Here is a 20,529-nt window from a genome sequence, read left to right on the forward strand (position 1 = left end):
GATGTCAGACAAGATATGAATGTTTTTTTGAGCTCAAACGAAAGAGCGGGTCGAGAAATGGCGTGCTAGGACCTCTAAAGATGGTGTTGAACCAGGGGAGACTCCTAGAACCCACTGGAAAATGTTGTCACAATTGCGCTTTTCAATTGAAAACAGACATCATCTTTAGAGAGATTTGTCATCTTTAAAGACTTCTGCACGCCATTTCTCGACCCGCTCTTTCATTTGAGCCCAAAAAAACATTCATATCTTGTCTGACATCGCTGCTACAAACTCGGGTTTTCAACTCGGGTTTTCGATTGAAAGCCCTTCAATTGAAAGCCCGAGTTGAAGACCCGAGTTTGTAACAAAGATGTCAGTACTATATCGAGGTACTGACCTCGGGGTTTTTTCAGTCGTATGGTTGGCCAGTCCGACGCCAACTCCACGCGAGTAAAAAAACCCCGCACTGTTGAAAAAATTTGGCTGAATTTTCCGGAAAAATCCTTAAATTCGATTCAAGGAAAAAAAACCAATGGAATTTCAAATTGCTCTGAAAATTCGAGTAAAGCCTCAATTTTTCAGCCCCAGGAAAACGGAAATTCCATAATTTACATGAATCTTCCAGTCAAAATGAATATTCAGTACTGAATTTTTAGGGAATTTTTTAAAAATTCTCAGAATTCTAGAAATTTTTGAGGAATTCTCTGAAAGTTTAGAGGAATTGGGAATCAAAGAGAGATTTCTCTGGATTCTTCACATTTTTCATTACTACTCGCGGAATAATTAAACTGAAATTTACAGTTTCCACAGATTATTCCATGAAATTGTGAATTTTCAATGAAGAAATTCCTTGAAATTCCAGTGGAACTGTTGCTTATCAGAAAAGTCCGAGACTCTTATCGCAGGTATTCAGGAGAAAATTGCAGGTATACTTTGGAAATTTTTATCACATTATAGAACCACTGAAGTTTCAAGGAATACCATCATTGAAAATTCAAAATTTAATAAAAAATCCATGGAATTATTCCACGAAAATTGATAGAAATAAGAAAAATTCAGGTAAACACATTCATAAATTTTAAATTAATTTGAAATTCCGCGTAATTTGGCACCGAATATTCGTATTATCATTGAAATCTCAGATAAGCTGCAGAATTTTGTTTTCCTGATGCTGAAAAATTTGGAATTTCCCTGCATTTACAGTGAAATTTGACATTTCATGATTTTTTCTTTTAATTCAAATTTCAAAACTCCCTAATTTTATTGCAACACTCCAAATTCAATGTTTCCTTGATCAAAATTTGGCCTTGCCAGCTTTTCATTTATTAATTCTATATTATTCTCCTGAAAAGTTCTCCAACAGTGCATGCCACTCGCCCAATATCCCATTTCTTGAATATCGTCAGGATGGGGGAGTGAAATATCTTGTCTGGGAAACTTCTAGCCAATGAGCTGAGGAGAGAAGTGCCTCGTGCTATTCTAGTGACGTCACTTGACTACGTCAAACCGATCATGTGAAAATATCGAAGCGACATCGATGACCTCGATACTTCAGCGCGAAAGTTTTTCTGGTGTTTTGGAGTGGATGAATTGGTGGGACTGTCTGTGAGTTTTCAACATGTCTGCTGTTGACATTATTTTTAGTTGAATGAATGGGAACATAGAGTCGTCAAACGGAGCAGAACAGGTGGATTTTTTACATTTGAAATGAATTTTTAATGGGAGTTAATGTGAATGAAAACCTTCAGGTGAAATTATTAAAAAAAATAATGTGATGGATCAATTTCTTGTCATTAAAGATGGAATTCATATTTAAAAATTATACGTGATGAATAATAATTTGTAAAATTGTGTGAGTACGTGTCGATTTTTAAGGGCTAAAATCCAGAAGGAATCTTGGAAAAAAACCTGGACAATACCTCGAACGAATGGAGAAAGTAAGACGGTCAATGCGATCGTTTGTTACCGATTAAAGAACAATTATTTCAAAATTTTTACGCAAAGAAAAAAGCAGCAAACAAGTTATCAACAGTCGAATGAGAGACTATTGTTAAAATAAATAATATAAATGAATAAAAAGATAATTTTATGGATTAATTTTCTACTCATCAAATCTAGAATTCATATTGAAAATTATCAAAGATGAATAATTATTTATCATCAAAATTTTTAAATTGAAAAATTATTGTGAATCCAACATCTCCGTTAATTATCACCTGATAAAAATTAATAATTATTCGAACGACGTCATTCCAACATAAATCGAGAGTCATCAAAAGTGCCTGAGCCCACGCAAAAATATTTCCGCAAAGCCAAATGAACTTTTAAAATAAAAAACTTGTGTTTTTGTTTTCACTGAAAACCGCATGTCCCCCGTGGTGATGATGAATTTGCGAGCGACGGAATAAAACGCGAATATCCGGCGGAGGCCTTAGGGCCTAATTATTAGTTGCGTGCAGCAACAAATGTAGCATCTCATTTACCCCAGTCAGTTCAATTTTTTATCTCCACTGAACGTCTTTCAAGGCTGATATTCACGCGAATAACAATCACCGGGATCACAACATAATGCAAGGAAAAATGTATTAATGAGCAGTCGAGGCCGCCAGATAAATCGATGATTAATTCACTCCAAAAAAATATGATAATTATTCAAGGAAGAAAACAAAAATTATGTGCTATTTAACTAACGAGTATGGAGAGAGAGAAAGAGAGAAAATATTTTTCATAATTTTATAAATGAGTATTTCCAATTATTTCAGTAGAGTATTAATGAATCGTCGTAATTGAAGATTCTCAATTTGTTACTGAAAGATAATTACGGTTGGATATTCTTCATTGCCATACCAATCAACAATTAAAATTTGCTACCGAATTAAAACTATTAATTAACGAGAAATATTTTTCATGTTTATAAATGAAAAATTAATCATTTGAGGGCGAAACTTGAGATTAAAAAATAAATAAAAAACATGCTATTACTCATTTTTCGATCGCTGCTCAGTAATGAATGATTTTACGACAAAATGTCAAAAAACAATATTTGTAGAAAATTGAATTCTCCACAAAAAAGGTCTCCTGTCATTTTTTCGTAGCGCTATTCATCATCGAGATAATCTTGTAATTAACTTAACAAAACCCCAATTTTCCTTATTTTGACGTTGAAAGTGACATTCTCCCTCAAAATCACTGATCACCGAGATGAATCGGAGTGATTAGCCTATAAATACGGAATTAACAGACAATTACTCGAGAGATAATTTTTTTATCAAGACTTTTTGTATACCGACTTCGATGGTTATCATCCGGCCGATGTTTTTAGTTCTGTGCACGAGAATTTACTCCGCGAAATGCTCTCCATGTCGCAAATCGCTACCCTCCAAACTGTTATTACCCATTTTGCATGCGTTTTTAATCTTTTTCTTCGGGATTATGTGGATCACGTAACAAACTGACGACAATTGGGTCCCATGAAGTGATGCGTTCAAGGGTCAATGTGTGTGGAAAATTCTCTTATTCTCTTTTCATTTTGTTATTTGAAGCAATGGATTTTTTATACCTTGGACTCGGCCTAATTCTGCGATAGCCTAATAGATACCTAACGTCACCAATGAATTTGACTCCGGAGTTATTCTCTACATTGAGTTCAAGGGATTTCTCTTTGTGCAATAATTTTGTAAATTAAGTCATATTGGGGTTTAATAAATGGAAAAATGAAGGGGTCTCTCACGACAAAGGGCGTTGATTGGAGCCTCTTGTGAATAACAAAAATCTCAATTTTTCAAAGGATGTAAATTATTCTATTCTCAGTCAGATTCAATTCCTCTTTTCAATTCAGTAGCGAAGTGGTAAAACGGTACAAGTTAATTTTGACTATTGGGCAGTTTTCAATGAATATCTGGGGATCTAAGGGAGATAGCAAAATGTTTGTTATAACCTTTTTTGTAGAGCCGATTGAGAGCTACAACAAATGTAATTACGAAAATTTCGCCATCTCCCTTAGATTCGGAAATATTCCTCAAAAACTCAACTGGGAGATAAGTCGACTTGAACCGTTTTACCACTTTGCTACTAAATTAATTGTTTATAGTCATTCTCATTGCAAAAAGCAAGACAACTGATGAGAATCGGATGTATCAATTAAGCGACGGGTGGGAGGCGAGCGAAGCGAGCGAGGGGTCGAAGCCCCCCTCGGAATTCGGGAGCAAAGCGAGCAGGGGCTGAAGCCTCTTAATGATTGAATATTTATTCATCTGCGCATCATTATTCATTCTGAATGAAAATTTCAAGGAATTTCCCGGCAATATTTCCCCACAATTCTTCTCGTTTAGCTCTTAATGGATTACGTAGAATAGGTGAAGAGGGAAATCGAAAAAACCTAAACTCCACGCAAGTTCCCTATTCCAATAATTCCGGACAAGATAGTGGATGTCATTACCAACACATGTCAGTACATTCATGCGCCGCGTGTTGGACTGCAGAACAGAAGGGGGGTTTAATCAATTCATCAATTGAAATAAAAAAAAATCATGGGACGTTAGTACTGTTTAAAATATAGTCAGTTCACAATTTTCATCATCTCAGTCACGTACTCCAGCCTGGTTTTCACGTCCTTCGTGAGCCCCTGAATGTCATTAATCCCCCGAGCCCCTCGATTTCTCGGGATTGACTAATAAAACCCGAGAAAAATTGTGGCTTTCATTTGAAACAGATGCGAAGAAAAAATATTAAGCCTCTTGTGGAGCCTGATTTCTCCGCCTGGGGCGATTTTTTTTTCGGAATTCCGAGTAACCAAATCATTGCGAGACCCATAAAAAATGAATAAAAAGATAATGAATGATGAAGCACAAATTCGTTGAAAATTAACACTATTTCAGTGGAAAAAAATTGAATAAGAGAAAAATTGAATTGGAAGTGAAAATATGAAGAGAAAATATTAGAATGTAAGGGATGTCCTCTGCTCGCATGAATGTTTCATGTGTCCGTAAAATTGAACGATAAAAATTAGGGAGGAGATAATGTACGATGCAACTTCCAAGAAACTCTCTGACGTCTTTCAATCGGACGTAGAATTTGCCTCGGCGAGACGAATTGATAGTTGTGAATTTATTTCTTTTTTTTGCTCTTGGTCTCCCTGTGATACTTCTTATACTATTTTTTAATTCTGGGGGATTACATCGATCGCAGGATTTATGGGAAATGTCCGGATTTGTCGTAGGACATATATTTAATTTACGAAAGTTATTCGATTTTTTTTTCAAAGTTTGTGTTTTTTTTAAAGTTATTCAATTTTTTTTTCGATAATAAAAAATAAAATTTTGCGATTTTTTGTTGTGATTGGGGATCGGCAGATGAATAATTTCTATTATTTATTTTTCATTACGATATTGATGATTAATGGCAATTTTCAACTAGCGATTTTGTTGGACCAAACAAGATTTGTTTGACAACGTGTTTGTTTTTCTCTCAGTGTAATGTAAATACGGTCGAAAATAAAAGTGCAATAGTTGCATCACTCCACGAATGGTGGAAATGTTGAATTTGATTTTAGGTGGAAAGGTAAAGAAAACATTTTTTGTTAATGGTGTGACCCGTTTCATTTCCTCATATCAAACACACTCATTATCAAGATGATGAAACTATCCACGAGGCTCGTGCCAAGAAGGAATTTTCAATTTCCACTTCCACATTCCATTTTCGGGGTCATTAGTGTCATTAATTTCCGTAGATTAGGAAGTTAATGGAGTTATAGAATTGCGCAGTTGTGATCAGTGAATTGGGGGTGAGGTGGGGGGAGGCGGAGGGCATTCATGCGGACAGTGCATCCAGTATGTCGATATTCCAATATCTCCAATAGCTCCAATAATAGATCCAACCTCCCCCTCCTCACCGTCAAATTTCACTGTTGAAAATTTTCCACTGAAATTTCCGGTAAAAGTTTTGGAAATTTTTAAGATGTAACGTTTCCACTAAAATTTCAAGGAATTTTGACTTTGAGAATTTTTTTTATCCAAATTTCAGCCAATAGAATTCAGTAGCGAAGTGGTAAAACAGTACAAGTCAATTTTCACTATTGACCAGTTTTCAATGAATATCTCGGAATGTGAGGGAGATAGCAAAATTTTTATTATAACCTTTTTTGTAGAGCCGATTGAGAGCTACAACAAATGTAATTACGAAAATTTCGTTATCTTCCTTAGATTCGGAAATATTCCTCAAAAACTCAACTAGGAGATAAGTCGACTTGAACCGTTTTACCACTTCGCTACGGAATTGCACTATTCGACTGTTACTTGATATAGTCAACACGGTATTCAGCTGATAATTTTTGAGAACTCATTTCCACTTGAAAATTCCACTTGAAAATTCAAGTAAATTATGAAATTTCCATCTTTCTGCCGTTGAAAAATCGGGCCTTTACTTGAATTTTCAGAGAAACTTCAAATTCCATTGACTTTTTCCCCTTAAATCTAATTCTAGGTCTTTTTCCGGAAAAGTCTGCTGAATTTCTCCAACAGGGTTCGAAATTAATTTGAAAAAGCCCCACCTCATCTCATCAACTTCAAATCCCCATCCACTTCTATCAATTCTCCTATTCCTCCACTCCAAAACGAGTGACCTGGGCTCCATCAATACCACTCAGTACCCGCACCAAACACAAAAACAGAAACCGACTTGAAAATCCCACAAGAACATTGATTTCCAATAAAATTAGCTCCCAATCAATTCTTTGGAATATCTAGCTCAGCACTCTATCCAAAAGACGAATGCCACTCGAAATAAAAAATGTTTGGAATCACTGAGAGTCGTAGAATCTAGAAGAAAATCCCATAAACCAGCAAAAACCTTTAGCAATCGGAAAAATCACAAAAGGAATTTTCGGAGCAAAATATCAACTTTGAGTTTTTCTCTCAATTTTTCTGTCGACCCCATGTCACGTTTCCCTGTCAAGGTTCTAGCACATCAATTTGTTATTCCTTCCCTCAAAACTCAGACCGAAACCTCGAAATTAATTTGAAAAATCCTCACCTCATCTTGTCGTCTCCAAAACTCCCATCCACTTCCATCAATTCTCTCATTCCTCCACTCCAAAACGAGTGTCTAGACGTCCTCAGTACCACCCAGTGGCCACCAAACACAAAGGCAAAAACAGACTCAAAATCCCGCAAGAGCACTGATTTCTAATAAAATCAGCTCCCAATCAATTCTTTGGAATATCTAGCTCAGCACTCTATCCAAAAGACAAATGCCACTCGAAATAAAAAATGTTTGGAATCACTGAGAGTCGTAGAATCTAGAAGAAAATCCCATAAACCAGCAAAAACCTTTAGCAATCGGAAAAATCACAAAAGGAATTTTCGGAGCAAAATATCAACTTTGAGTTTTTCTCTCAATTTTTCTGTCGACCCCATGTCACGTTTCCCTGTCAAGGTTCTAGCACATCAATTTGTTATTCCTTCCCTCAAAACTCAGACCGAAACCTCGAAATTAATTTGAAAAATCCTCACCTCATCTTGTCGTCTCCAAAACTCCCATCCACTTCCATCAATTCTCTCATTCCTCCACTCCAAAACGAGTGTCTAGACGTCCTCAGTACCACCCAGTGGCCACCAAACACAAAGGCAAAAACAGACTCAAAATCCCGCAAGAGCACTGATTTCTAATAAAATCAGCTCCCAATCAATTCTTTGGAATATCTAGCTCAGCACTCTATCCAAAAGACAAATGCCACTCGAAATCAAAAATGTTTGGAATCACTGAGAGTCGTAGAATCTAGAAGAAAATCCCATAAACCAGCAAAAACCTTTAGCAATCGGAAAAATCACAAAAGGAATTTTCGGAGCAAAATATCAACTTTGAGTTTTTCTCTCAATTTTTCTGTCGACCCCATGTCACGTTTCCCTGTCAAGGTTCTAGCACATCAATTTGTTATTCCTTCCCTCAAAACTCAGACCGAAACCTCGAAATTAATTTGAAAAATCCTCACCTCATCTTGTCGTCTCCAAAACTCCCATCCACTTCCATCAATTCTCCCATTCCTCCCACTCCAAAACGAGTGATCCAGGCGCCCTCAGTAGTACCACCCAGTGTCCGAACACAAAGAAAAAAAAACTCAAAAATGCCACAAGAATCTCCCATAACTAGTTTTCACCACGAAAAAAACTCATTAGACCCGCTCTTAATCGCATCAACAGAACCCCGAGTTATTCTGGGTATCCAGAGGCTTGCATCAGCCGCGAGAATGTCCCGCGAAGCCCCGAGAGCCCCAAAGCCAAACAAATAAAATAAATAAGGACCCCAAACCGATGAGGCCCGCACTCACCTCCTCTTCTCCTTCGGTTTCTTCGGTTTTCCGTCCATTTTTCGCGAGAAAAGCCCCAATTCTCCTCGTTGATAACCTCTCCAGCACCTCCAGCGGGCCCAAACCACTCAGCAGCCACAAATTAATTCCCCTTCCCACTGAAAACACTCGATTCACTCGGAAAAATCCGCAGTCTGGTGCTTCAATTCGACGAAGAATTGAAAAACTGGGGATTATCAATTAGCGGAGTAATTACAAGCGGTTTAACGGCCATACACGCGCGCATTTTACTCATCACTTTCACGTTCTAGTTCGCGATGAGGATGTACCACGTAATTCATCGATTCTCGAGACTTTTTACGATTATTTTCGACACTTTCACAATTTTTTAACGAAGAGACACGAACGATCACTCGCACGGGCTGCGTTCCATGGGTCGCGGACTGAGGGCCAATGCGCGGCGATGGACAAAGGGGAAGTGTGACGCAGACGACGTCGCACGGGTCTCGAGGGGGTCGGGGGGGCGGCGATCGCAGCGCCACCGATGGGGGGTCTTCTGTTTTCTCGGTTCTTGCTGTCAATTCGGAGTTTTGTTGTCATTTTCATTATTGTGGATGTGCGTTGGGAAGACACTTGTTGAGGATTTTTGGGGGTTCTCTCATTTTTCGCGAGGATGAGACATTCTTCGTTGGATCGAGGCGCCTTTGTTGATGTAAGTGGGGTGATGTGGGGATAACCTAGAATTTTTTGGGGGTTTTGACGGGGTTTTGAGGGTTCGGGGTGCGGGGTGTTGCAGCGGCAATGGGGGAGGTGTTTTTGGGGAGGTTTTCATGAGAATTTTGGGTTGTTTTGGTGATTGGTAGTTTAAGGATGTAGTTTTGGTGTTGCGGAATGAGGGGTGGGAAGTTCAATTGTTTCAGGGGATTGTCAGTCAATGAATCATCGCATTTTTTTTATGACAACAATTTATTTATTTATTTCATTCGGGTTTAGGGGGAATATGGGGATATTCTCGAATTTTTGAGGGGTTTTTACGGAAATGAGGAATGGTGTTATTTGAGGGGAGGTTTTGAAGAGGATTGTGGGTTGTTTTGGTGGTTGGTAATTTAAGAATGCATTTTTTGGTGTGTGAGAATGAGGGTCGACAATTTCAATTGCTCCAGTGGATTGTCAATGAATCATCGCATTTTTTTTAAGACAACAATTTATTTATTTGTCATTCGGGTTTAGGGGGAATATGGGGATAGTCTCGAATTTTTGAGGGGTTTTTACGGAAATGAGGAATGGTGTTATTTGAGGGGAGGGTTTGAAGAGGATTGTGGGTTGTTTTGGTGATTGGTAATTTAAGAATGCATTTTTTGGTGTGTGAGAATGAGGATTGACAATTTCAATTGGTCCAGTGGATTGTCAATGAATCATCGCATTTTTTTTATGACAACAATTTATTTATTTCTTTCATTCGGGTTTAGGGAGAATATGGGGATATTCTCGAATTTTTGAGGAGTTTTTACGGAAATGAGGAATGGTGTTATTTGAGGGGAGGTTTTGAAGAGGATTGTGGGTTATTTTGGTGGTTGGTAATTTAAAAATGCATTTTTTGGTGTGTGAGAATGAGGGTTGACAATTTCAATTGCTCCAGTGGATTGTCAATGAATCGTCGCATTTTTTTTAAGACAACAATTTATTTAGTTTTTCATGAGAATTGTGGGTTGTTTTGGTGATTGGTAATTTAAGAATGCATTTTTTGGTCATGGGGGTCAAAACTAAGGATCACAAGGGTCAAAATAAGGGTCTCTATGTCTCTCTATATTATAATAATCCAAATCGACTTCTGGTGATGAAAATTTGATTTCCGAAATTAAGATTCCTAAATTAAGAGTCACGAGGGGTATAATGAGGGTCACGAGGGTCAAATTAAGGGCCAGAATAATGATTATGGAGGTCATATGGGGATCATATGGGGGTTGGCGAGCGAAGCGAGCGGAAATCGAAGTCCGGTAGTTTGAAATAAATTCCTGAAAATCAGTGAAAATCATGTCCCCGACATTGTTTTCTTCCTTGTGCAGATAAACCAAAGTTCAGGGACGGTTTTGCGGGCTGACGTTAGGAGGCTTTAACGATGGACAGTCTGTTCACTCAGAATGTGTCCGACGAGCCTGACGATATCCCTCAGACTCAGGAGCCTGTCTGGATTCTGGGGAGGAGATATAACGCAATCAAAGGTGGGGGTTTGCCTCTCCTACTTTTGGAGTGGAGTAATCGAATGGGATGAGTTCATTCTCAGCCCCCCATGCCCTTTGATGTCGTCTCACCTAAGGGATATATAATTTTTTTCTCGAACATATCCATGAGAAATCATTTATTAAAATCTAGAGGGAATTGTTTCGCATCCACAAGCGTAAATATTTACTGAAAAAATATCAAGATATCCTCCACAAAAAGTATTTTTTACTCAAAAACATTTTGCTCTGTAGTGAGAATAAAAAAATACATTCTCTCGAATAAGTCTTACTTGAACAAGAAAAATCGCAAAATTACAAAAAAAATCAAGGGCTGATCATAAAGATTATCTTGAGACAAAAAAAATATCACAAAAATAGATTCCGTCTAAATAAAAAAAAAACGGATTTAGTGTTCCAAAAAAATTTTACTCATTGCAAGCAAGAAATGTCATTTACTCAAAAACACTTTTCTGTGTACAGAAAAGAAAAATATTCTCTCCAATAAATGTTGAACTAAACAAAATCGCAAGTCCAAAATTACAAAAAATTAATAAAATCAAGTGCTGATCATTTGAAGATTATCTCGAGACAAAAAAAATATCACAGAAATAGATTCAATCTGAATAAAATGAAATCGATTTAGTAGTTCCAAAAAAAATTATTCATTGCAAGACATGTCATTTTTATTTGTATTTTTCATTCATTTTAGATTTTTTGAGATTTCTAGATAATTTTAGCTCCAACTTATCCCTCAGTGTAATCGCAAAATTCATCAAAACCTGATTTATTCGAGTTGATCGGTCCTGATCGACGACTCCACTCCACTTTATCATTTTAAATAAATGAAAAATTGAAGAGTAATTACTTGAGTGAGAGCAGGAGCTGATGCTTATTCCTTTATAGACGAAAAACTTATTTTGATTTTTTAGAGTTAGATATAATACGTAGAGACATACGATCGAAGCTGTGGTTTACTTATCGTAAGGGTTTTGTACCTATTGGTGGCGGTAGCTCGACATTTACATCGGATAAAGGATGGGGGTGTATGCTCAGGTGTGGACAGATGGTTCTCGCCCAGGCTCTCGTTGCCTTACATTTAGGTTCGTCTCTCCTCCTAAATTACCATCAAGTCCTCCAGTTCTGTTAATTCACCCCCATTTCTATCGGTTTTTGCATCTTTGTGGCGACAGGAAGGGACTGGCAATGGACTCCTCAAACCAGGGACAGCACATACTTAAAGATACTGAATAAATTCGAGGATAAACGAACTGCACCATTTTCTATCCATCTGATTGCACTCATGGGAGCCTCTGAGGGCAAAGAGGTTGGACAGTGGTTCGGTCCCAATACGATTGCCCAAGTTTTAAAGTAAGTTGTGGATCATCAATAGATAATCTCTAAAATTACTGGTTTTAACTGATTGAAATTTATTCGGAAATTAATTTTTTCAATTTTTTCAATTTATTAAAAAACTGTTTTTTTTCTCTCCGATTGAAAAAATTAATTATTTTTTGTATTAAATTATCCTTAAAATAACTGGTCTTGACACATTACTGTTTTTACATTTTTTTTCCGGTAATTAATTTCTTAATAACCTTTTCTCTGTGATTAATCAATTTTTTTTGATAATTCTGTTTTTCCAATTCATCAAAATATTGAATTCTTAATTTTATCAATTTTTTTCGACAATTAGTGTATTCAATTCATTAAAAAATTGAGTTTTTATTTAAATTTTCGATTTTTCTTATGAATATCAGAAGACATTTTGTATTAGAAATTTTCTAGCCACAAACAAGCTCGTTTGCTATTTTCCTGAAGGATTTAAAAATCCAGCAGTTTCTGAGATATTTCCAGAATATTCCATTCGAAACATTTCGTTGCATCCTCTTCATCATAATCGCTCACTCTAATTCTTCTTTCACCCTTTTGTTCGCAGAAAATTAGTAGTTTACGATGATTGGAGTTCGATAACGATCCACGTGGCTCTCGACAACACGTTGATAATAAATGACGTTCGTGAGTACCTCCCAAATCAATTCACAATATTTTCACAAAAAAAAATTAAAATAATTCACCAAATTCTTCATTTCGATTTCTCTGGAATTCATTTCTCATTACCCATTAAGAGTTTTTCATTATAATATTAATTAATGTTATGTGAGCAAAATTTAATTCTCATGAGTTGTGACAACCGAAATGAAAAATTTATTTCATCTTCGAATTTGGGAAAGTCGACTTTCGCCAAAATCGAATTTTTTCGCCAAGTGAAGGCTGATTCTGTATTTTTGAACGATTTTGATGGCAATGAAACGCGTGGAGGCGCGACAAATGTCGAAATAAATTTTTTTTTTCATCCGGAGCCAAAGTGCCATATTTAGGTTTTTTTCGGGGGGAAAGTCGACTTTCGCCAAAATTTCCATAATAACATCAATAATTTTCAAAGAAAATAAAATTCCAGTTGTTTCTATAATTAATACTGGAACGAGATTCATGTTTAATTATCTCGGTGTTGAGTGACGATAAGCCTTCTCTTTTCACTTACGAGACGAAACGGTAGAATCAAAGATGACCCAGGAAAATAGATTAAAATAGGGAAGCAATTATTAAATTTTTACCTCTTCAAAAAATCGTAGTAAAGTCAAATAAATATCTTCTGTTCCAAAAACCTAATTTCCAATGGCGTCATTAAAAAATCATTAAATGGAGGCTTGAACTCACAGTGAGGCAGTGCCGAGTCGAGGGTGCAGCACCAGCTGAAGAGCTGGACGGAGAGGAGCCTTTGAGGGTCTCCAGTCAGTGGAAACCACTGTTGTTGTTGATACCGCTGCGCCTTGGCCTGAGTGACATCAATCCCGTCTACATCAATGGCCTCAAAGTAAGCGAAAATTCCAGTTGAAAAGGCCCCGCAATAGCCTAACCAACAGACTTATTTCATCCATTCAACAAATAATTATGTAAAAGTGAAAATATGAAAATGAACAAAACAAAACCAGAAAATTTGATAGAAATTGACTAGATGAAGATAAAAATGCTTCCAATTAATTTTAGTTACGAAGATCTTAATCTTGAATACACATTAATTTTAGTTTTACATAAAGATTAATAATTGTAAACAATGGATTGCCCTCAGGGGATTTTATATCCCAGGAAATAATAAATGTTTTCAATTCAATTTTTAATTATTCCAGACGTCTTTCAAGCTCCCACAGTCACTGGGCGTCATTGGGGGCAAGCCAAACCTCGCTCTGTACTTCATAGGATGTGTTGGTACGTAAACGTCGACCAGTCGAGCTCATCGTCAATATTTTAGGGCAGTAATAGACTGATCTATTAATTCAGGTGATCAAGTGATATTCCTGGATCCCCACACGACTCAGAGATATGGATGTGTCGATCAGAAGATTCAGGAGGAGGAGGTGGAGCTCGACCGAACGTACCACTGCAAGACAGCGAGCAGAATACCAATTACTGGGATCGATCCTTCTGTTGCTCTCGTGAGTCAATTCGTCATATTTTTCGTATCAAATTGTTTAAGATCATTTGCTGATTTCAAAAACAATAAAAAACAAATAATAATATATATATATTTTTTAATGGAAAGGTAAATTAGAATTGACAAAAAAATTGAAGACAAATCAATTCAATTTTTGAATGAGAGCTGTTTTCATGGCATTCAACAGAAATTAACAAATTAAATGAAACTTTGGATCAACAATTGTTCATTGGAGAATTTAAGCGACGTTTGAAGAATCAAATGATTGTTTTATATGATAAACTTTTTTCCTTTGAGGAGATTGAGGAATTCATCAAATAGTTTTATAATTTTTGGTATTTAAATTGATTTCTTTTATCACTTTACGGAATTTCTTACGGAATTTTATAATGGGTGGATGAACAATTATAATTTCTGGGTGACAGTCACTCTTTTTAATTGGTCAATTGGGATTTGCAGTGCTTTTTCTGTGCTACTGAGAAGGAATTCAAGTCTCTGTGCAGATCAATGCAGAGTGAGTTGATAACACCTGAGAAACAACCACTTTTTGAACTTTGCGCTGAACGTCCAGCTCACTGGTCACCCCTGGATGACGTTGCTACTGAGGCCTTGGGAATCACATCCTCAAATGGTAAAAAAACAAAATTATTATTTCATTATTTTCATTGAACGTCTTTACCTCTTCTAAAATCGTCGAGTTCTTCATTTAAACTGTAATAATTACGACAATATTTTCGTTTCCAAGACAAATAATAAACTAGATCTGATCTTTATCTGAAAAAACAATCCTTTAAAAAAAATTATCGAAAGGCCTTTTCATTTTATTCTCATTATTTTCGAGAACTTAAAAATAAAAATTAATGAGAAAAGTAAAAACATCTGATGAATGATTTTAGAAAAAGTTTTAGAAAGTTTTAGATATAGTTTTAGAAACCCCTTAAAAAGTTATTAAGATGGCTTTTTATTTTAATCTCATTATTTTCAAGACTTTATAAATTTTGAAAAAATTAAAAATGAATTAAAGAAGGTAAAAACATATTTTGACATTTTCTCTTAAATTCGCTCATTGTCTCTTTTGGTGATTAATTATCATATTCTTCTCCAGTTTTAGGTTTTGAAAAGTTAGAACGACAGTACGACACGTCAGACGAGGACTTTGAGCTGCTCGGTTAACGATGAATCCAAAAAATGTCTTATAAACAATTCGCTATTAAATAAATACCCCTTATATTTGTAAATACTCCAAACCTCCGAGGCTCACGTTTTTAATATAGTATATTGCTTATTACGATTACATCACTTGTCGTTTGTAGAATTAAAATTATTTCTCATTTTATTCTTTGTTCAATTTTATTTCAATCTTTGGTGTATCGCAGGATGTTCTCGAGAGGTTCGACGATGGGTTCGATTTGTTTTAATTTAGAGGCTTCAGTTAATTGTTTCAGATCGTTGGAAAATTTCTCGTGGTCTTCCTTGGACAGTTCTGTCATGAATTGTCGAGACTCGATCATAACGAGTCCTTTTCTTTTCACCCAGGGAATTATGTTGGGAATTTGATTCGTGATGTTATTCGCTATGAAGGTGATGTCGAACTTCTCGTTGAACTCTGGTTTATTTTTGTATTTTTCTATGTACCACGCAGGGTTGAAGTTCACCTAGAAAATTGAAATATTAGGGGTGGCAAGCAATTTTCAAGTGTTCTCAGGTTGAATTTCTCCAAAAGATATTGCATTTTGTCACCACAAATTAATTTTTATTCAAGAACAATAGCTTTTTCAAATAAAACATTTTTTTATCACTTTAAATGAAACATTCAATTTAAAAATAATTCCCAAGGTACTAATTTTTAAAAACAGTTTTTTCAATATAATCACTAATTTTCGTTTCTTTATTGTAAAAAATGAGGGAGATGATGCATTTTGGAATTCATTGGTCAAAAAAAATTTTGTTCTAATTTTAGGTGTAAACTTCATTTACGAACCCAAGGTTTTCAAAATAAAATCGATCCATCGAAATTAGGGAAATAGTTAAGAAATTAATAAATTATTTCGCTGATAAATGAACTTAAAAAATCAGATTCCTGGGGGAAAACCATGCGAAAAAAAATTATTTGTCAAACTTACTCCTCAAGAAACGAAAAAGTTTTTTCGTTTCACCCACAAATGAGAAAAAGGCAAAGAAAAGAATAGAGAAAAAAATATATTACGATGTTATCTGAGATGTCGACCCAGGGGCAATCTTCCTCCCCCCTCTTGGAATAATCTCTGTACTCCCAGGACTCGTACTCCGCCCCAGAATCCGGCATTTGAGCCATTAGAGTCGCGTGAACGAGGGATTCATCCCTGTGGGCAGCGATAAAATTGTCTGGGCACTCTTCCCTGTTTCTAATCTGATAAATCGCTTTGAGGACCTGACCCTCGGCCACGTCAGTGGCCCTCAGCTTGCTGGAAGATCCCATTTGCGTTGCGTCACACAGAATTTCATGAATGATTTTTCACACGTCAAAACCAATTTACGAATTCACTGAACGAATTTCCATGCAGAGAACAAAATGTAAAGACATTTTCTGCATAAAATATCTTTCCATTTCCTTCAAGAATAACAATTAACAATTTAAATAATCAAATATGGAAAACTGACACGTCACTCATTAAAACGGAGTTAAAATTAAATTAAATTACGAATTTAGAAGAAATTTTATATAATTGACGTTATTGAAATATATATAAGTGTAAAACAAAGAAAACGTTCGCAACACCAAAGAGTAAATTTTAAAAAATAATTCTCAAAATTCTGTAATTATTATTATCAATAATAATATCATTATTTATTTAATTAAATAAATAATAATATTCTTCGTAAAATAAAATACAATTTTCGCAGTTCGTCATTCAATCGAATGAAAAAATTTCATGCAATTTCAAATAATTGTGAAAACATTACGGATTTCTGTTGAGATCATCCAGTGACCACGTGAAATAGGGCCCATTTCTGATATCCCCCTTGTACGCGTAATGAATGAACCCCTGTCCCACAGCATGAATTCCACTCAGCAAAGTGGGATTACTCCTCGTGGGATCGGTCTCGATCCACGTGAAAGCAACGCCGTTACTCCTCCAGAATTTGTACTCCCGAATCGTCAGGTACTTCAGCCCCGTCGACATGAGCACCATGTGGTAATCCCAGTCGAAGACCCCATCCCGATAGTCGTAACGGGTCTTCAGAGAGTCTCGGACCCTCTTGTCCCAGTACTCGACGATGGGAACACCTTCGCAGAGAGCTCTCACCCAAAACCTTTCCGAAACAATTTTCTCATTTTGTTTAAATGCAGAGAAAATGTTTTTCAATTCAGTCTCACCTGAGTTTTTCAGGAATATCTCCGAATCTAAGGGAGATAACGAAAATTTTGTAATGACCTTTTTTATAGAGCAAATTGAGGGCTACAAAAAAGGTTCCCATAAAAATTTTGCTATCTCCTTTAGATTCCGAGATATTCGTTGAAAAATGACTATTGGTCAAAATCGACTTGAATAGTTTTACCGCTTTGCTTCTGATTTTTTTTTAGCGAAGAGAAAATGTCTTTTTGAAGACTTACTTGAAGATTGCCTCGATACCATCTCTGTCCCTGTACTTTAACCCCTCCAGACTCAACCAGGGACAGGGGTACGTCTGGGTAATTACGTCAATCAATCGCTTTATCGTTTTAATTAGATATTTCGCTGTTCCTGGGGTGATCAGGGTATTTCCCAGGACTTCGAGAAAATATCGACTTGCTTCCTGAAACCCTTTCATTCAAACAATTTTTTAAAATCAACAATTAATTAATTAAAATGATTAATTAATTGACTCGATTAAATTACAATCAATTTGATTAATTGTAATTAACGAAATTGAGTAAATCATCATTAAAAAGATCAGTGACTCTTGATCTAATCAAAAGACAATTGTTTCCTTAATATTCTATAGATTTTTCTACAAAAAAATATCTCTTCCCTTTTTATAATTTTTTTAAATGATCAAAAACATGATAATTAGGTCTATAACTAATTAATTCTCCCCCATTTATCGAGATGAAAAATGCATCTCTAGTATTTCGCATTCAATTCTCATATCCAGAAATGAAAAAAAATCATGTAGAACTGGAATTACGAAAAGAGTACGCAATAATTTACCCAATTTTTTCTCTAACGAGATGTTAATAAGAAGAATAGACCTCGCAATGTCCTCGAGGGTCGCCTCCATGGCGTGAAACCTCACTCGTGTCGACGTTCTCTCCAGAGACGAGAGGGTCTTGATGATGTGCCTGGCATCACAAGCCCCAATTATCAAGATCTCCAGGGGATTATCACTGTTTTTCTCGAGTTCAGACGAGAAATCCACAGGTGGACTCCCTCCCCACAACATTTTTAATCAAATAATCAATTAAATTAACCACAAAAACACTGTTTCAAGTCTGTGCACCTCCTGACGAATCAATTGTAAACAGAAATTACGTTTCCCTAGCAACCAGTCCTTATCCACTAATTTATTCCAGTCAGCAAATTTTTTCTTCATTTTCATCCTCAAGAAAACTTCAAATATCTCGAGAACCATTAGGTCTAGCAAAAAAAGTCATAAGCACTTTTCTGTGGGAAATTTAATTCTCTAAAAAAAATATCATATGCCATTTTTCGATTAACCCAATAGTCTCGGAGATATTGCGATTTTTCTAAAGCAAAAAAAATATTTTTCCAATTTGTGAAAAAATTTTCGTCATTACAAAAATAATTAACAATTAATTAATTAGCTAATTCTTACATTATGAAGTAGAAATAGTGTGGAGTAATGAAACCACGAGGTGCTGGAAAACATTTTGTATTAATCGAATATAATCTATTCTCTGCATGACTTAAAAAAACACTGAAAGATATAAATATTTAGTCTCTGAAACCCCAAAGTTTGACTTCTTGGAGAACCCCGAAGAGTCCACTAATTCCATTCATTTGTCACGCTTTTTTTGCGATCGTTTGTTACCACAACGCTGCAACATATCACTCACGTGATCCTTGTGTTGGAATATCGCGATAAGTTGAGTCCTCGCTTCACTCATACCTTCACTTATTAAACTACTTCTCTGCATATTTCCTTTGATTAATTCATTTGCACGCTCGATACCGTCGTCTTGGCGATTCTTTGTGGGCTGTTGAGACTCTAGCATTAGGAGAGTGGATTTCAATTTCTCATGCACCTGAAAAAAAAATTAATTCCGTCAATTTTCACATGGAAAGCAATATTAATTTAATTTAATTTATGTTAATCCATTAATTCATTTTTTAGTGAATTCCCCATCGATCTAAAAATATTGGTAAAAAAATTAGCTCAATATGAATTTCCCTTCAAGTCAATCTTCAAACAGAAATTTCGACGTTATAATAAAATCTCTGAAATCTTTGTCAACTTTCTTCACATGAAAAAATTCCCGTGGAAAATATTCGATCTAAAAAAAAAAAGAAAAACTGATCTTCAAATTATAAAATTCCCTTTTTCCTCATTTTACCACTGCAATAATGAACTAATTGAGTGATCCTTCAAAACCATTTTCACCTGTTTCTCCAACTCCGCAAGGTCCTCCATCTGCGCTGTGAGCTGATAAACCTTCCACCCATTGATCTTCTGAAGAACAAACTTCTGCTGAGCAATTTCAGCGACAGTAGGTCTCCTCTCCTCCTTCGGCCGGACATCGCCAGGCCTCCTGAAATGATGCAGTCTTCCTCCCCACCTGTTCTTCCACGAAGAATCTAAAAAACACAAACAAAAATTACCCCAAAGTCTCAACAACATATCGTCATGGCCTCAAATGATCTAAATTTCAAGCTTTAAATCTTATTTGATTCTTGTGACCCTCATACCCTTATAAAGCCCTCATGAGTTTGGCAATTAATATTAATTAATTACTAAATGGTAATGTTTTGGGAATTAATATTATTTGTCAATGATAAAGACCTAATAACTTATTTTTAACCAATTAATTCTACATTACTAATTTAAATGAAAGAATTCGTCTCTAAATTTGCTCATACTCTTGACTCTTATTTGATCCTTGCGACCCTCATGGCCCTCATAAAACCCTCCTCAGCCCTTCTGAAAAGTTTACATTTTACTCCCTATTGATTCACAAATAGAAAAAAATCCAAATAGAAAAAACTCAAATAGAAAAATCTGCTCATCCCTACTAATTTAATTCATTAATTAATAAGGTTATTAATACGGTTTTGATGATTAATATTATTTTAATGATAAAGAACTTTAATTCATATTCGGTCCTTGTGACCCTCATGGCCCTTATAAAACCCTCCTCAGCCCTTCTGAAAAGTTTACATTTTGCTCCCTATTGATTCACAAATAGAAAAAAATATTCTGCTCATCTCACTAATTAACAAAGTAAATTAGGTCATTAATAACGTTATTAATACGGCTTTGATGATGAATATTATTCTTTAATGATGAAGAACTCATACTCGCTCCTTGCGACCCTCATGGCCCTCACCCCC

General features: G+C 35.8%; 4 protein-coding genes across 7 annotated transcripts in view; 1 reads left to right on the top strand and 3 right to left on the bottom strand.

Moving 5' to 3' along the window:
* LOC107036030 (hypoxia-inducible factor 1-alpha) overlaps nt 1–8,744 on the bottom strand; it is a 42,815-nt gene extending 34,071 nt beyond the window's left edge. Inside the window, exon 1 of one of the 2 annotated variants that reach the window (XM_015253738.1) lies at nt 8,306–8,744. In XM_015253738.1, the coding sequence (XP_015109224.1) occupies nt 8,306–8,343 (38 nt within the window). In that variant the 5' untranslated portion in view covers nt 8,344–8,744. Of the gene's footprint in view, nt 1–7,011; nt 7,045–8,305 lie in introns of those variants that run through there. The other variant, XM_015253739.1, reaches the window with a different exon arrangement.
* A 77-nt stretch (nt 8,745–8,821) lies between these two features.
* Nucleotides 8,822–15,335, top strand: LOC107036084 (cysteine protease ATG4B). Of its 2 annotated transcripts, XM_015253819.1 has the most exons (10): nt 8,822–8,996; nt 10,351–10,506; nt 11,436–11,606; nt 11,697–11,874; nt 12,443–12,522; nt 13,227–13,381; nt 13,695–13,773; nt 13,846–14,000; nt 14,459–14,630; nt 15,105–15,335. In XM_015253819.1, the coding sequence occupies exons 2-10, from the start codon at nt 10,404–10,406 to the stop codon at nt 15,170–15,172; spliced, it is 1,161 nt and encodes a 386-aa protein (XP_015109305.1). In that variant the 5' UTR covers nt 8,822–8,996; nt 10,351–10,403; the 3' UTR covers nt 15,173–15,335. The 2 variants fall into 2 exon arrangements, with proteins under 2 accessions (XP_015109305.1, XP_015109306.1); XM_015253820.1 differs by lacking the exon at nt 8,822–8,996 and having other exon boundaries at nt 10,418–10,506; nt 11,518–11,606.
* On the bottom strand, nt 15,257–18,403 carry LOC107036083 (dynein assembly factor 3, axonemal homolog). The gene is made up of 5 exons (XM_015253818.1): nt 18,172–18,403; nt 17,595–17,784; nt 16,943–17,293; nt 16,206–16,443; nt 15,257–15,654 (listed from the first exon to the last, which is right to left on the bottom strand). The coding sequence occupies exons 1-5, from the start codon at nt 18,401–18,403 to the stop codon at nt 15,355–15,357; spliced, it is 1,311 nt and encodes a 436-aa protein (XP_015109304.1). The 3' UTR covers nt 15,257–15,354.
* Nucleotides 18,404–18,678: 275 nt separating this feature from the next.
* LOC107036085 (histone deacetylase complex subunit SAP130-A) overlaps nt 18,679–20,529 on the bottom strand; it is a 6,758-nt gene continuing 4,907 nt past the window's right edge. For both annotated transcript variants that reach the window (XM_015253822.1, XM_015253821.1), the window contains exons 4-5: nt 19,583–19,776; nt 18,679–19,226 (exon numbers count right to left, since the gene is read on the bottom strand). In XM_015253822.1, the coding sequence (XP_015109308.1) occupies nt 18,978–19,226; nt 19,583–19,776 (443 nt within the window). In that variant the 3' untranslated portion in view covers nt 18,679–18,977. The remainder of the gene's footprint in view (nt 19,227–19,582; nt 19,777–20,529) is intronic.

The sequence above is a fragment of the Diachasma alloeum genome, unplaced genomic scaffold (genome assembly GCF_001412515.2).
Source record: "Diachasma alloeum isolate Michigan unplaced genomic scaffold, Dall2.0 Dall_scaffold_00203, whole genome shotgun sequence".
Taxonomy (NCBI): Eukaryota; Metazoa; Arthropoda; class Insecta; order Hymenoptera; family Braconidae; genus Diachasma; species Diachasma alloeum.